The sequence below is a fragment of the Rhea americana genome, unplaced genomic scaffold, assembly GCF_003343005.1.
Source record: "Rhea americana isolate MKP2758 unplaced genomic scaffold, rheAme1 scaffold_37, whole genome shotgun sequence".
Classification (NCBI taxonomy): Eukaryota; Metazoa; Chordata; class Aves; order Rheiformes; family Rheidae; genus Rhea; species Rhea americana.
Window position 1 is genome coordinate 5,807,770 of NW_028186501.1, and position 14,569 is coordinate 5,822,338.

Here is a 14,569-nt window from a genome sequence, read left to right on the forward strand (position 1 = left end):
TTCAACACTAAGGCGTAATAACCTCTTCTTTAAAAGTATATGGTGTGCAACAGCACGTATGCAGAGGCACTCCATGCCACCCCATCCAATTTAGATGATTATATACTATTTCTACAGCAATTAAAATTACTGTATTGTCATCCTTGTCATCAATTACTACTTTGCTTTTACTCTGCTACTTCAGGACTTCATCAAAAGCTTACTTAAAATCAATCATGAACAATTAATTGATTCCATGAAATGTGCTGAGGTCTCAATGCTTCCAGTTCATATTAACATCAGAATGCAATACATTCACAAAATCTTTATTTTCTTGTGCTTGAACATTCAAGTATTGATACTATAAAGCTTCATATTTTAAAAGGTTGAATGATTAATATACAGTCCAACAAAAGCAAGCAGCATAGTATTTTCATTTCYGTTCACAGATAAAACGTCAGACAAAATTCTGTCCCATAGAATCATAGAATCAGTAAGGTTGGAAGGGACCTCTGGAAATCATCCAGTCCAACCTCCCTGCTCAGCAGGGTCACCTAGAGCATGTTAGACAGGGTTGCATCCAGGCAAAATCTTCTATCCATCTTCCTTTCCGTACTCCCCCACCTTGCCAGTTAGATTAAACACTGGTTAAATAAAAAGAAACCTTGACTGAACTCACGAAATTTAACTGAAAAGCAGCTAGAACAGCCAAACTCACAACCAAACCCTCTGCCAAACAGGCTCTACTGCAAAGGAYTTAAATAGACAAATGCACTACAGCAGGCCAGCTTTATGAAGTCTACGGTGATGGGCAACCCTTATCAACATTGCTCTAAAAGCCCCTGCCTCTTCCTGGCACTTCCTCCTCCAGAYGCCACCCAACACACCATCCTGAACTTAATCATACATTGTAAAGAACTGTATTCTCACAGCAAATCCTCCCAGTCCCTCTCATCACTTTTTCCCCTTACTTTGGTTACTAACAGTAGGTATGAAAGTAAATCAAGAGCTTTTTAGACAACTTATACTCATGAGGGAGGGAAACATAAAGCCAAACTTACATTTTTGTGATTGACACATTTTAAAAGAACAAGCTCCCTGTATGCTCTTTTTGCATGTGTTTGATTCTGAAAAGGACGACTCAGCTTCTTTACAGCAACATTTATTCCAAGGACTGTATCAAATGCAGCACTAGAAGTTTTCAAAGACAAACAACTTAAGTAGAAATCTCTTTAGGGGAGAGGAGGAGCAAGGGGGAGGGGGGAGTGAGGAAAGAAATCAAGAAACAATGCACATCCACACCTGACGATATTATCGCCTCCTAATTTTCGTTTAGAAAACAAATATTAGAAGAGAACCTGCGTACCCTTTAAAAATAGAAATAAGTTAAACAGAAGCCACTGACACAGTTATCAGAAGTCTTCTGCGCTCCTTCCATAAACCAGAACCCGTTAACTCAAGACACCTTCAAAAAAATCAAAGTCTAAAAATATTTTAATTTATTTGAAATTTAAAAGCAGCTCAGCTGCCTAATCTGCATACTTTGGAATTTTTGGACACTATTGCTGACTGACAGCCATTTACCATTTCTAACAGAAATTTTTCTTCTTCTACAGGATAGTCACAACAATGGAGGCATCCATTCTTCAGGCATCAGGATTCCGGTATAAGAATCCTTTTACAACTTTAAGCAATAATAGTACTTAGCAGAAAACTACATCTATCATTTGGTGTCCCCCCCCCCTCAATTTATATATACAAAAAATATTGAAATTCATAGATGTTAGGGAGCAATATGACTGTCAAAGTGAAAATGACCATGTCTTACTCAGTTGTCCTTACTCTTTCCTTCTGCAGCTTCAGAAACAGGTATATATTCACCTTAATAGCTAGAATCTGTACTTAAATTGTTATTCTGCATATTTAGAACAAAACTAAAGTAAGTGGGAATATTCTTCTGTATTATCATACACACTTATTCAGCAAAATATATGTGAATGCCCATCCCAAGCTAGTCAAGAGTTCCAAACTTKCACATCTCTAGCTTTAAAGAAGGATTCCCACATTACTCTAGTTTCATTTAATGCTGCTTGCTTAGGAAAAAAAAAGAAAGAAAAAAGAAAAAGAAAAGCAGTCATTCACATATATTTTCCAGGCATGTTTTAACCTGTTTGTTAGCTCCTGCCCCATCTCTTTCAGATATGTACAATACTACACTTAAAGATCATCATATTACCGTATTTTTACAAATATATCTTTCTCTGTAATAACAACAATACAACAATACTCAAATTATGTAAAATTTATAAGCAACAAGTCACTGCTTCTCCTGCCGGGAAAAGCAATACCACTACAAAGCAGGGGTCACCCAGGAGTCGTGTCTTCAAGAAAGCACACATCTGTATGTCCCTAGATTGAATCTATGTGCCATCTCCACTTAAAGCTTGAYAGCATTTATTTTACCTTAGTTCTGTGAAATACATAACAAATCTTTATTCAATAATACCGTCACTCTCAGACTTAAAGCCTTTACATCTATTCAAAAGAAAATACAAAATGAGAAGAAGGCAACTGGCAAAACAGCTGGAGAAATTATTTTCCTAAAAGACGTGAARGCACTGATATTTCAGTATTTACTTCTTCTAGAAGATGTTATATGAAGAATAAGAAGTTTTGCGTATGTTAATGATTTTAACTGCCTTGTGAAGTGCTTTTTGTACTTGTGCAGTACAAAAAGCAGCAACTACCAAAGAGATACRGATAAAATAGTTGTTCAGGTCCATTATAGGTACATAAGCTAGTTCTGCAGTGGATGTACATGCAACTTTAGACAAAATAAATGTGCCTATGTAATCTGACAAACCTGATGTAAGACAAGACTTAATCTTATGCAAACAAAAAAACCCTCCACCTGATCCTCTCATATTGCTCATCTACATGGGAGCGACTTTGACGTTGCATCTCAAAAAATGGAAGGCTGTGTCTGCTGGATTAGAAGGAGGGGGAAAAAAACGTTGACTGTATATGCATACATTTGTTTAATTTAGAAAAAAAGGAAAAAAGACAGAAGATATCCTCTATTGCCACCAATGATGCTAAATACTATGTAATTTTAAACAAAAAAGAGATGGAGATTAAATCAAATAATGCAGATTATGTTGATTTTTCACCTGGTAAGCAGAAAATTTCTTTCTCCATCCTTCTCATTTGAATTCAAAACACACTTTTMTTCATTGCAACTATATGGCAACTGTATCAGGTACAAAGTTAATAAAAGCAGAGTCTATCTGATTAACACCTTGGTTACTAAAAGGAAATCTATGAATTATTTCACCATTCAATATCATCGAAGAATCTCTTACAGATGTCTATCCTCCCACAAAACAGCAATTCCAATTTGATCATGGTGAACAGCAGTAAGGTCTTACTGCACTGGTAATAGTTCTGCTACACTTGTGTTGAGCAAAYATTTAACATCCAGACTAATGATGCTACATAAATGATGAAGTTATTAACAAAAGATTATGGGCTGAATTACAGAAGGAAATCACACTTCATTTCTGTAGACAAATGACTTCTGCTTTGAACTACTACTACTACTACGAATTCTTGCATTGCTTGTTCCACTTCATTGACTCTTTCCCCACWGTCTAAAAAGAGTTTGCAAGTACTAAAACAACTTCTTCTGACTGTGTCGTGAAGTACAATTGCAAGTACAATTATCAACACAGCCGGAGCTCAAACATTTTCATTTATAAGACTGTGGTTTTTGCTGCAGTGCATGACAAGAATTTGCTAGGATAGACTCATATTCACTAGAAAATTCAGAGAAATCAAGGACAAAAAAGGAAAAAGAATGCCAGGAAGTTTAAGGTGAAAATTATTTCAAGAGAGTAATGCTGTGCAARTGATTATTCAGTCCTAAATACACTATGCTGAATACACTGATACTTCGGAATGCAGAGGTGGGGAAAGTCAAAAGAGTGGGAAAAGTCGCATATAAAAAAATACTTTGTATATAAAATTCAGAAGGCATATCCATTTTCTCTTCCAGCCTGTTGGCAGTGTGCAAGCTAGAAATACCCTATATCCAGCAACCAAATTCTTCTTTTCATCTTTCTATACCCTTCATTTGTATTTCATCCATTGCTATTCTTCAGTATCTACTTGGAAAAAAAATACACATCTTTTTTCTATTTTGATATCAAAGAAAAAACCTCAACTGAAACAATACCAATTCTTCACAGAACTGAATATGCAGAGCTTCCTATTCATATTTTGAGAAAATAGCAACATCCAGACTCCTCCTAGTTTAAGTGACTCACTCGGTATTAAAAATTCCTCATCAAACAAGAAAAATGCCTTCAGATGTTTCAAATGAAGATGAGAATTTACACAATGCTTTACATTGATGTTCCTTTAATTGGGCTCTCTCAAAATAAGTCAATACATAAGATCACCCCTTCTTTCCACGATGCTGACCTTAACACTACCCTAACTTCTTTTTGAAGAAACAGCTTAGTTTGAGACAGAAAGTAAGTTATATACTTCTGGTGAAAGAAGGAGCAATCACAACTACTCTGAATTCCTGGATGCCATCTAGAACTAATATAATGTGAAGAATATTTATAGCTGGAAAACATTAGCACTACATTAAATCTTACACAAACACTAATAACCAAGACCCAGTATGCCTACCCATTCATCACTCAACCGATTAAAGAAGAATGAAATATGGTGTTCTAATTTTGCTTATTTCACATCTAATAGCAGGGCAACAGGAAAACCAAAATCATTTTAAAATAAAATGTTATATTCCCAGGATAACACATTTTTCCTCCTCTCTCTATATATATATATGCACATATATAAAATACATATAAAATAATACATAAAAATAATTTATGTATTTTTTTAACATTATGAGAAGACGAAAAAAATGGGCACACGGTGTGACATAAAAAAAAGTTGCTCATAGCGTATGAGTCATCCCACTTATTCTGTAGRATTTACAGACGAACCAAAACTGCAGACTGTGTTTGAAGCATGAACAGCCGATCATGTTGTTGTGATTATGTCACATGAAGTCACTCAGTGTTCCTCACAATATCTTTTTGCTCCCTTGTGTATGGAACTGTAAAACTGCATCAATAAACATTTCTATTGGTACCAAGTAAGTTTTGCCAAACAAAATATGGGCTGGCAGTAAGTTGGGTAGAATAGATAGCTGCAGTCTAGAAAACATTTGAAAATGTTTACCTTTAGCTGGCCCAGAGGTGTGGTGCCATACAACAGACTAAGGTTCAGGATGAGACTAACGACTCTCACGTCCTGGGCCAGTGGAGGCTGGACACATAGCTGAGGTGACACACCAAGGAAGAGACGGCCAGCCCAACCCCTCACACAGCATCCCTTTCTGGTTAATCCATGGAGTGACAATGACATTGATTTGTCTCATCCTGCCAGTTAATGGCAAGGCACTGCATTGATGGCTCCTAGAAATGGACAGGAGTGATCGGGAATAAAAGGGGGGGAAGAAAGGGGCCATGATGAAGAAACGAGTAAAACCCAGAACCTCTCACCATCTCATTGTCATGCCTTACACTGTAATATCATAACTACATGGGGAATGTAAAATCTAGAAACAAAAAAAAAGTGGTTAATGAGAAGGAAATTTGTTGACCCTCTTAAATTAGTCAGTTATCCAGGTATTATTTTTCCCCTAAAAACAAAAGAAAAAGTACAAAAACTACAGTAAATGGGTATTTTAGAATCTATGTAGTCCATAATCCTGTAGCAAGAGATAGAGAAATTATCATCAGCATTTGATACCCTGGCACCACTTTATTCTGTTGTGAATACATTCAAAATTCATTTTGTATTTAGTTTTTTTAATGTTCAAATAAAGTATTTATTACTCACCAAACAATGCCCTGTGCACCTGATCCAATGGGCTTCAATTGCTGGTAACGTTTTAGTACAGTGAATGTTGAATCTGCAACTTGAACACTGTAAAACTGACTATCACATTTACTGTCACTCATGGTGTAGTGTCATGTAGGTTTCTCTCTCAAGGACCTGGTATAGTTTTCAAGATCTTAAAGAAAAAGAAAGAAAATAAATGTTCAAYTTCTCTCTAGTTCTAAGCATACAAGTTAGAAAACACACACTATTAAAAATTTCCTATATATTAACATATGTATAATTTAATAAGTATTCTTTAAACTTTATTTATTACCACCACTAATGAACAATACCTACAGATAAAACAGCAAATAATTAYAGCCTTCACAACTTCAAGCAAGCTAGTGTCTGTAGTTCAACAGCCCAAAACAACAAGTAGCTAACAACTGTAAAAACAATAGCAACAAAAAAATCCCACCCCAAATTCAATGCCTCCTTCTTTACTTATTAAGAGATATTCTGTAACAGAATTACYACTATGGGCCAGGACTGTATTTTCTGTAACATCACAGTAAAGTCCATTAACAATGCCTTTCAAAGACAGATAAAAGCAATGGCAGGAACATGCGGAGGCCAAGAACACAGGAAGCAACATGCAAGACTTGATTAAAACTGAAAAAAGGAAAAAAAAAGTTTTGAAACAAAACAATCCTCGTAGTTACTGCAGTTTCTCTAGGTCCCACTCATCTTCCTTCAAACTAGTTCACAAGTATCAAATTTCAAGCAGGGCATTACCTCCTCAACTCTGCCAGGTGATTCACCTTTGTCCCATATGTATTGCCACCCACTCTCCTCTTCCTCCCTCCATCCTTTTTCTTTAAAGCACAACAGTATCTTGTATTATCAGTTATTGTACTCACAGTCCTACAAGAATCACATAGTATTGTGCTACAGTTTGAAAGAGATTTCCATGCCATAATGGAAAATATTACATCCATATGTATTACAGTATTTTGGGACAGCTTTTCTTTGTTAACCACTACCCTACAGAACTTGCTAGGAAACTATATACAAAAAAGAAACATCATTTGTGAAGTTAAATTCTGAAGTCAATCTCTCTTGAATATTTCCCAAATACTTTGGCTTTCAAAGCTTCAACTGGACTGTAAAGACTTAGGGTGAACGGAAAGAGTCCAGAGGACAGTAAGAAGCCTGATTAAAAGCTAAGAGGAGACCTAAAAAGTGTCAAATTAACTGGGGTTATCTATCCAGAAGAAAAGGAGATGAGGAACACAATTTCCACACGCACAGAAGACTAAAGAAAGGAGGAATGAAATAATCTGTTCTCCACACACATGATGGATGAAGTTATGAAGATTTTGATTGAAGTTTTCAAAGATGAAAAGGGAAAGGAGGAAGAACAAACAAAATCCATTTGTTAAGGTAAGAATAGCGAAGCACTAGAGTAGATTCCCTAAGGAAATTGTGGACTCTTCCTCACTGCAGGTTTCTGTGTTACACTAACATCTATCAGGAATGAATTAGATGCAGGAAATTACGTTAAAGAGCAAGGTAATGGACTAAACCTCTTTAGCTCTGCAGTAACAAGAGTAAAGAYATTCAGTTTTCCAGGCTACCCACCTTCTTCAAGGCTGACAAAATAATTACCCCAGGGACTCCTGAAAAAGCATCTAAAAGAATTTTCAAATTTTTGTTTTCACAATTAATATGACAGAGACAGACATTATAGCCCAGAACAAAACACATAGTCAAGCGTTTCTTAAAACAGGAAATGAAACTTTATCACCTTCCCCTTAGGCAGCTGTCCTAACCACTAGTCTATACAGTGTCTTTTTTAGACAAATAGCAGTTACTTTCTCTCATGGGCCTAAAGAATATTTGTGATCCAATGCAAAACAAAAAAGCCTCAAGAGCAACACAGACCTCCATCCTAGAAYGGCTCAGAGCCATAGGCGTGGCTTTAAGTTACTTCAAGCAGATGAAGCAGTAAAACCTAGAATCTCTCGCTTCCTAGGTGAAAACTATTGCAAGCAACAGGGAGCATCTTCTTCATGAATGAAGCCAGCAGATGAATTTCAGGAAAAGCTTMTCGTTTTGGCTCTGCAAGTAAAACAGAAAAGCTACAAATCCTAATAGAGGCTGGATTTAAACTGGTAATGCTTAGACTTAAGGGAGCCTCAACATTCTGAAGAAATATCAAGAATCACAGTATCTCAAAATTTAAGCAGCATTGAGATGTAGATATTTAACCAAGGGGAGGGAGGGATGTAGATATTTAACCAAGGGGAGGGAGGAAGGATGAGGAGAAGCATCAGCAAAAGAAAAATTTGAGCTACCAATTCCCTGCTGTGCCAGCAGTTAACTGATGGGAGGTGAGTGGAGAGGAAGAAAAATGCAAGTGTCTCATACAATACTTTCAGGTGCAGTCAGACATATAGAGAGTTGCATACCAAAGCATTATGTAGGCACCAATATCACTTACAAAATCCCCTGCCTGGGCAAACTCTAGGAGAATAGTCCTCCTTTAAGTGGAAAGCACAGCAGGAAGCATGGTGATAGAATACAACTCAGAGTATTAGCTGAGGTACTCACTAGAAAGAGAATCATATATAAATATAGGTTTATTATTTCAAAGCTAAAGACTCTGAAGTATCAAATTTTTTGATTAACTGAGTAGCCTTAGTGTCTTCAGTATATCTTCATACATTGGAAAAAAGGTATGGCTGGAGAGTCAAGATAAAAAGAAATGTCAAGATCCAATCTTTGGCAGAGACTTTCAGAGGGGAAAAAAAGTCTAAATTTTGATAAGCTCAGTAAGTTAAAAAAAATGTGAAAAACCAGACTGTACTTCTTCATTGGTTAAGGAAGTACTTTCTTGTAACAAAGATAAAGTTGGGTAAAAGGAAGTTAACCTGAACCAGAGAAACCCTCACTTAGAGGAACATTGCCTGTACAAAACCACCTTTCAAAAATAATTCATTTATCAAACAGTGTAAGTTCTTTGGACAAGATCCAAAGAGGGATTTAAATAATGTAATGTGCAACTTTTATGTATTTTGACATTCTTTGGAATTCACAGTTCTGAGCATCTAGCTTTTCCATAAAGCATGCAAGGGAAGCAGCAAGATGAGCCCTACTTCTTTCTTGCGCTGCAAACTGTTTCAGGACATATGTTTTTTCAGACACAGCCATTAATGAAAAGTCAGGTGCTGAGAAACTGCTAGTGTCCATGGGGCTTAAGACAGAGAGTCTATTTTGGGGGCCAGACCCCTTGAGTAAAAAATAGATTCTTCACTGTTCAAAAGCCAAACCCTAAGCTGTTACTCTCCTACCTGAAATACTTTGATTCATCACTCTTGTTGCCAGGACACACAACAAACCCYACCTTTTTCCTATAGAGAAATCTTTTGGAAGTAGACATATTTAAATCACAAAAACACACGTTTTAAATTATTGCTTCCTCGCTGCAGCTACAAACAGGACCAGCACCAAAAGTACAATGCGTACATTCATAGTATGGTCAGCAAACATACTTCCAAGTATTGATAACAGCATGTTATCGAATTAAAGCGATTCAAGATTGAAGGAAGAATCTCAAAGCTAATTCACCACATCACATGCAGTAATCCTGCAAACATTTACAGGAGTTGTTCTCAATCTGCAGTCTATGAAAGAAAAAAAATATATGTATCCCAGACCTACTGTAGTAGGCTTATGAATTGTTATACAGAATTCCACATCCCAGTGGAAAATCTGGGATGGAGGGGAGTTCCACAGATTAAAGAAAGTTGAAAGCAACTGCACTATAATACACATACTGTATAACACAGTCACTTCTCTAGAAAGCATTTATTAAAGTGGCAACTTCTTATTACCCAGATCTGTCCTCTGGATATCTTCAAGTCAAAAGCTTCTGAAACAAACAGGTTGTAACAGTTGTGAACACATTCCCAGTGTTGTTGTGGTTACGGAGTGGTATTAGTGACAATGAAGGCTAAGTACTTAGCTAGATTTTTAAACCTTGAGCTAAAATTCCATCACTTGAGAAAAGTGTGTATGATATAAGTAAATATACACACTTGTATGCATATTTATAATCAAGTTCACTGTTTCTAAATGAAACAGAGGAAGACACTGGTGGCCGGGGGAGGGAAAGATAAGGTACAGAAAGTTTGTGTGGAAAATCTCTCTCTTTCCCATTCTCTTATTTATATTTACAAATGTACTTCAAATTAGAATGCCCCTTTCTAATGTGCATTAAGATAAAAAGGTTAAAACCACCACCAACAGCAATATATCAACAGGTATAAACCAAATTACAGAATCGTTACAGTTTACCCCACATCCCCGCATATATCGCCCTTGAATAGGTCTATTACAAAACCTAAGAACAGCAAAACAGTAACTAACGTCAGTCACAGCAGTCTAGAAATACTCCACGCCTACTTAGCTCTTTGAAAAAATAACCACTGTTTTTCGCTTGCTGTTTAATTTCCAGAACTACTAGTGACCAAAGGCTTTGTGAAGGACTGCCTGATACAGCCTACCTGGCTGTCAATGACATGCTGCAGACAGACACTGGATGCACCTCAGCGCGCCCGTTAGCGCGACTTGGCAGAAGAAGTAACAAAGTTTAAAGGCGCGTCTGCTGTGACAAGTCACGCTGCTTTACGGTTATACCAGGGCCGCATAACTAAGCACGAGCACTTCTACAACCGCCCCTGCTGTGAAGCCGCTCGGGCTCAGCGGAGGGCAGGGGCTCGCTCCCGCAGGGGCGCCGCGTCGCTACGCGGTGCCGGGGGCCGCGTGGCGAGGCCGGGCGGCCCCATCTCCGAGCGGGCCGGGGCGCTGCGGCACGGGGGAAGGGCGGGGGGCTCGGCCCAGGCGGCCCCGCTCGGAGGRGGAGAGAGGAAGCGGCCCCTCCGCCTCCACTGCCTGTGCTCGCCGACACCAAGGAACTTCCCGCCCTGCCACCGCCGCGGCGCGGCGGGCAGGGACCGCGCGGGCCGGGGTCTCTGCTCGCACACGGCCGGCGCCGCGGCCGGGGGCCGGGCCTCGCCTCGCCCCGCCTCGCCTCGCCTCGCCGCCCCCGGCCCGCGGGGCCCGGCCCGCCGCCTCGCTCACCGTCTCCTCCTCGGCGGGACCGCGCCGAGCTCGGCGGGGGCGGGGCAGGACAGGACGAGACGGGACAGGGCGCTGCGCTCCCAGGGCCGCGGCAGCCGCCCCGCTCCTCCGGCACGCAGGGCCGCCCCAGCCACAATGGCCTCCCGCTGCCCCTCACAGGCCGCGCCAGGCCTGCACCCCCTGACAGACATCCGCTCGGACCAATCGCGGCTCCCTGGCGGCCGCGCTCAGCCAATCGAGCCCAGGGGGCGGGACCCGCTCGCCACTCCGCGAGGGAAGGAGGCTGTAACAGGGAAGGACTGCGGTAGGGACAGGTTCGCCCCAGCCAATCCCGACGCGCCCCTCCCTCTGGAGTGATGTCATCATCCCATGTCAGGCTGTCACCATGCTTATGATGTCATCAGCGCTCAGCAGCGCCTCGTCACGAGACGCTGTGGCAGCAGCCCGCGCTGCCGGTGACGGAAGCGTTGCCTCAGGGCCGCCGTGCGCCGGCGGAGCCATGGTGCGGGGTCAGCGTGCCCTGCTCGGCCTTACTGCGCCAAGATGACATCACGGGTTGGGAGCCTGTCACCTCGCACCCCTGCTCGGGAGCCCCCGGCAGGGCCTGTGACAACACGCGGTGGCCAGTCCTGCAAGGCAGGGCAGCAGCCCTCACACATCCCTTCGCACTGGCTCCACACAGCTTTCCCAGCGAGGGCAATTCAGAAGCCAAGGGAATATTTATCCCCCACCTTGCTCAGCTATTCTTGTCTCCACCCAAAAAATCATAAGCCCTCTATACATTTCTCTACCCTCTGCCTTGACCTTAAGACTGTTTTTTTTTAAAAAAAAAAAAAAAAARAAAGAAAGAAAAAAACAGGTGCTGACCAAAAATAAACTTGATACATTTTTTTAACCTCTCCTAGAACTAGAGAGCACTCCCCCCACCCCCCTTCTTTCTAGGCTGCCCTGTGATTAGAGAAAACCCACATGCCTGTAATTTTGTTGTAAATAAATCAGTTTGGCCAGCCTCTGAGGTGCACTAGTGTCAGCTTCCTGTAATAGAATCTCTTTTTAATATGAAGAGGGTAGTAAATCTAGAGAGTAAGAGGAGCCTTTCTAAGCTACATATGCCAAGGATATGTAACTAAAAGTTACCTGACATCTGTCAGACAACTAAAAGTTATGATTTGGAGTCTTCTGTGTGGTTATATAAAAAAAAAAAAGTAATTACTGGAAACAGCTCTATTACAACAAGCTACTGTAGCACTTTCAAACTGTTAAATGCTTATGCAGGTTAAGTATTTCAGTTCAGAAGCAAACCTGTAGAGGGATGTCTTGTACATACATAAAGAAAACTGTTTTTAGTTGATTYAAATGAGCTATTGAACAAAAAAGAAATGAAAGTAACTGTAACTGATAGTTACSAAGTTACAGATGACTACAGAATCTCATGTGTACATTTACTTTATTTCTTTGAAGCCTAGATATGCTTCCTGTTGTTAGTTATTTTACAACTAAGAAGAGTGAGCCTTTGCAAACAGGTAGTTTGAGATCTGAAATCTTTAATAAAGCATGGCCTTTTATATTAAAAATATTCCTAATTTTCCTTGAACAGCCCTAGCTTTAAGATGTAAATAGTTGTTGCTGACAGTTTTAAAAGTGTCATTATCTGTAGATACTATATTAAACACAAGTTTATTGCATTCTTTTTTCTTGTTCTAGAAGGCAACATTATGACCACAAGTGTAACCAAATAAAAATATAGGCTCAGCTTCCTGCTTCAACTGTGGAAAGTTACCTTCCTCTGATGGAGATGAATAGAAAGAAGAATACAAGGCTYAATCAAGAACTGGCAGAAACTACAGCCAAAGATTCTGCTGCTGTATTAATGTGTGTCTGGTGAAGCTTTTAGCTAGGAATATTGTACAATTATTCTTAAGAAGTTATCTACTCCAGTAAGAGGCAGAAGAAAAGCATTTAAAYAAACACCATCGCACCAAACACTAATCTAGTAGATGTAAATACTAGTAAGACTTAACTCTTCCTCAAAGTCCTTTTCTTCCAGTCATCACTACTGAATGAAACCCAGATCCCCAAAGGGATGCATGAAAGCCTGCTCTACCTTATTTTTAGCATGAAGTTCTTCCAATAGAATTCATACATCTGAGTCAGGATGTCACCCTCCCCCCCCCCAAAAAAAAAAATAAAAAAGCTCACAACATCCAGCCTACTAAGTCAGGAGAACCTAAAGAAAAAACACTGAGGAGCAGTCACCAAATTCTACTTCTGTAGTCACATGCCTGGAAGATGACTGATATGGAGCAAACTACATAAACCCAACTCACTATTTTGAGATACAGCTGCTGGAGAAAGAAGAGTGAGGTGTCCACCTTTTGTGCAAGAACCTGTAGCTAAGAGAAGATCCATGTTACATCAAAACAAAGACACCCACACCACACCTATCTCACAAAACAGAAAACTCTTGACAACAGGATTTAGGCAAAAATAGGAGGACACTATCTCTCCCACCAGCATCAGAATACTGCAGTTTTGTATCTGTGTTCAGACCTGAAATGAGGAGTCAAGTGGGGGGGGGGGGAGGAAAAAAAAGCACACAAACTGCAAAAATTTACATAATCTTTTCTTTAATTGCATAGTAATTTCATTGTACACTCTTCAAACAGAAGTATTGCTAGAAAGACATCCAGTTCCCTTATTTTGTTGCACTGTACATGTTAGGCAAGTAAGAACTGAGGCAGTATATAAAGCAAAATGCTGCTCTGATAATTCATTGAAAGCAGGAATTTAACRTAGCTGTAAATTTACAGCTACAGAAGAGTCTTGGAACAGACTGGCTAAATAGAAACACAGATGCAAAGTGGGAAGGCAAGCTGAGGAGGAAGAGGGGTAACAGATTTCCAGTTTGATGCTGAAGTAGGAAGAAACCTAACAACCATACACTAGTGTCAACATGCTCAGTATTTACATTCTGAGCATTATCAGTACTACAGATAAGCAATACACTTAAAATAACTTAAAAAAAAGCTTTACAATTGTACTTATAAATACTATGTCTTTAAACTAAGTAGTGTAGGCTAAAAATATTCACAGTTGCTCTGATGAGAGCTATATATATATTGCACAGTATGAAAGTTCATTCAGTATACCATGTGTAAACAATGTTTTTTTAAAAAATCTTCTCCTTTGGCATTTTCAGAACTTAGAAGAACATTTGCTGTGAGCAAAAGCACTTGGGTACAAGGCACATCAAAAGCTTTTTAAGCTGCATTAAAGGAAGATAAAGTCTTCTGACACTTTCCAGTTAGCACTATCATTCTCTTTAGAAAAGTATGTACCTATCAATTCAGAAAAACATTTATACAGGCGTAACTTAGAGGTCTGGTGACAAAAATCAGCTGTTCTTGGCTGTTACTCTACAGTAACAGATTTGGCCAAATTTCTTGGAAAGTCCACCTAAAATGAAAAGACAAACTTTCAATATATGACTGAGTCAAACTGACATTCTGCATCTGACACCATTTCATGTGTGGTTTTTTTT

At 39.5% G+C, this 14,569-nt stretch overlaps 2 protein-coding genes across 4 annotated transcripts in view; both read right to left on the minus strand.

The window, feature by feature from the left end:
• MAPK9 (mitogen-activated protein kinase 9) overlaps nucleotides 1–11,189 on the minus strand; it is a 29,998-nt gene extending 18,809 nt beyond the window's left edge. For 2 of the 3 annotated variants that reach the window (XM_085312860.1, XM_085312862.1), the window contains exons 1-3: nucleotides 11,029–11,189; nucleotides 5,902–6,076; nucleotides 1,041–1,170 (exon numbers count right to left, since the gene is read on the minus strand). In XM_085312860.1, coding sequence (XP_085168986.1) covers nucleotides 1,041–1,170; nucleotides 5,902–6,023 — 252 coding nt within the window. In that variant the 5' untranslated portion in view covers nucleotides 6,024–6,076; nucleotides 11,029–11,189. Of the gene's footprint in view, nucleotides 1–1,040; nucleotides 1,171–5,901; nucleotides 6,077–6,678; nucleotides 6,711–11,028 lie in introns of those variants that run through there. The other variant, XM_085312861.1, reaches the window with a different exon arrangement.
• Nucleotides 11,190–13,638: 2,449 nt separating this feature from the next.
• GFPT2 (glutamine--fructose-6-phosphate transaminase 2) overlaps nucleotides 13,639–14,569 on the minus strand; it is an 18,501-nt gene continuing 17,570 nt past the window's right edge. The window contains exon 19 of the mRNA XM_085312863.1: nucleotides 13,639–14,484. Coding sequence (XP_085168989.1) covers nucleotides 14,440–14,484 — 45 coding nt within the window. The 3' untranslated portion in view covers nucleotides 13,639–14,439. The remainder of the gene's footprint in view (nucleotides 14,485–14,569) is intronic.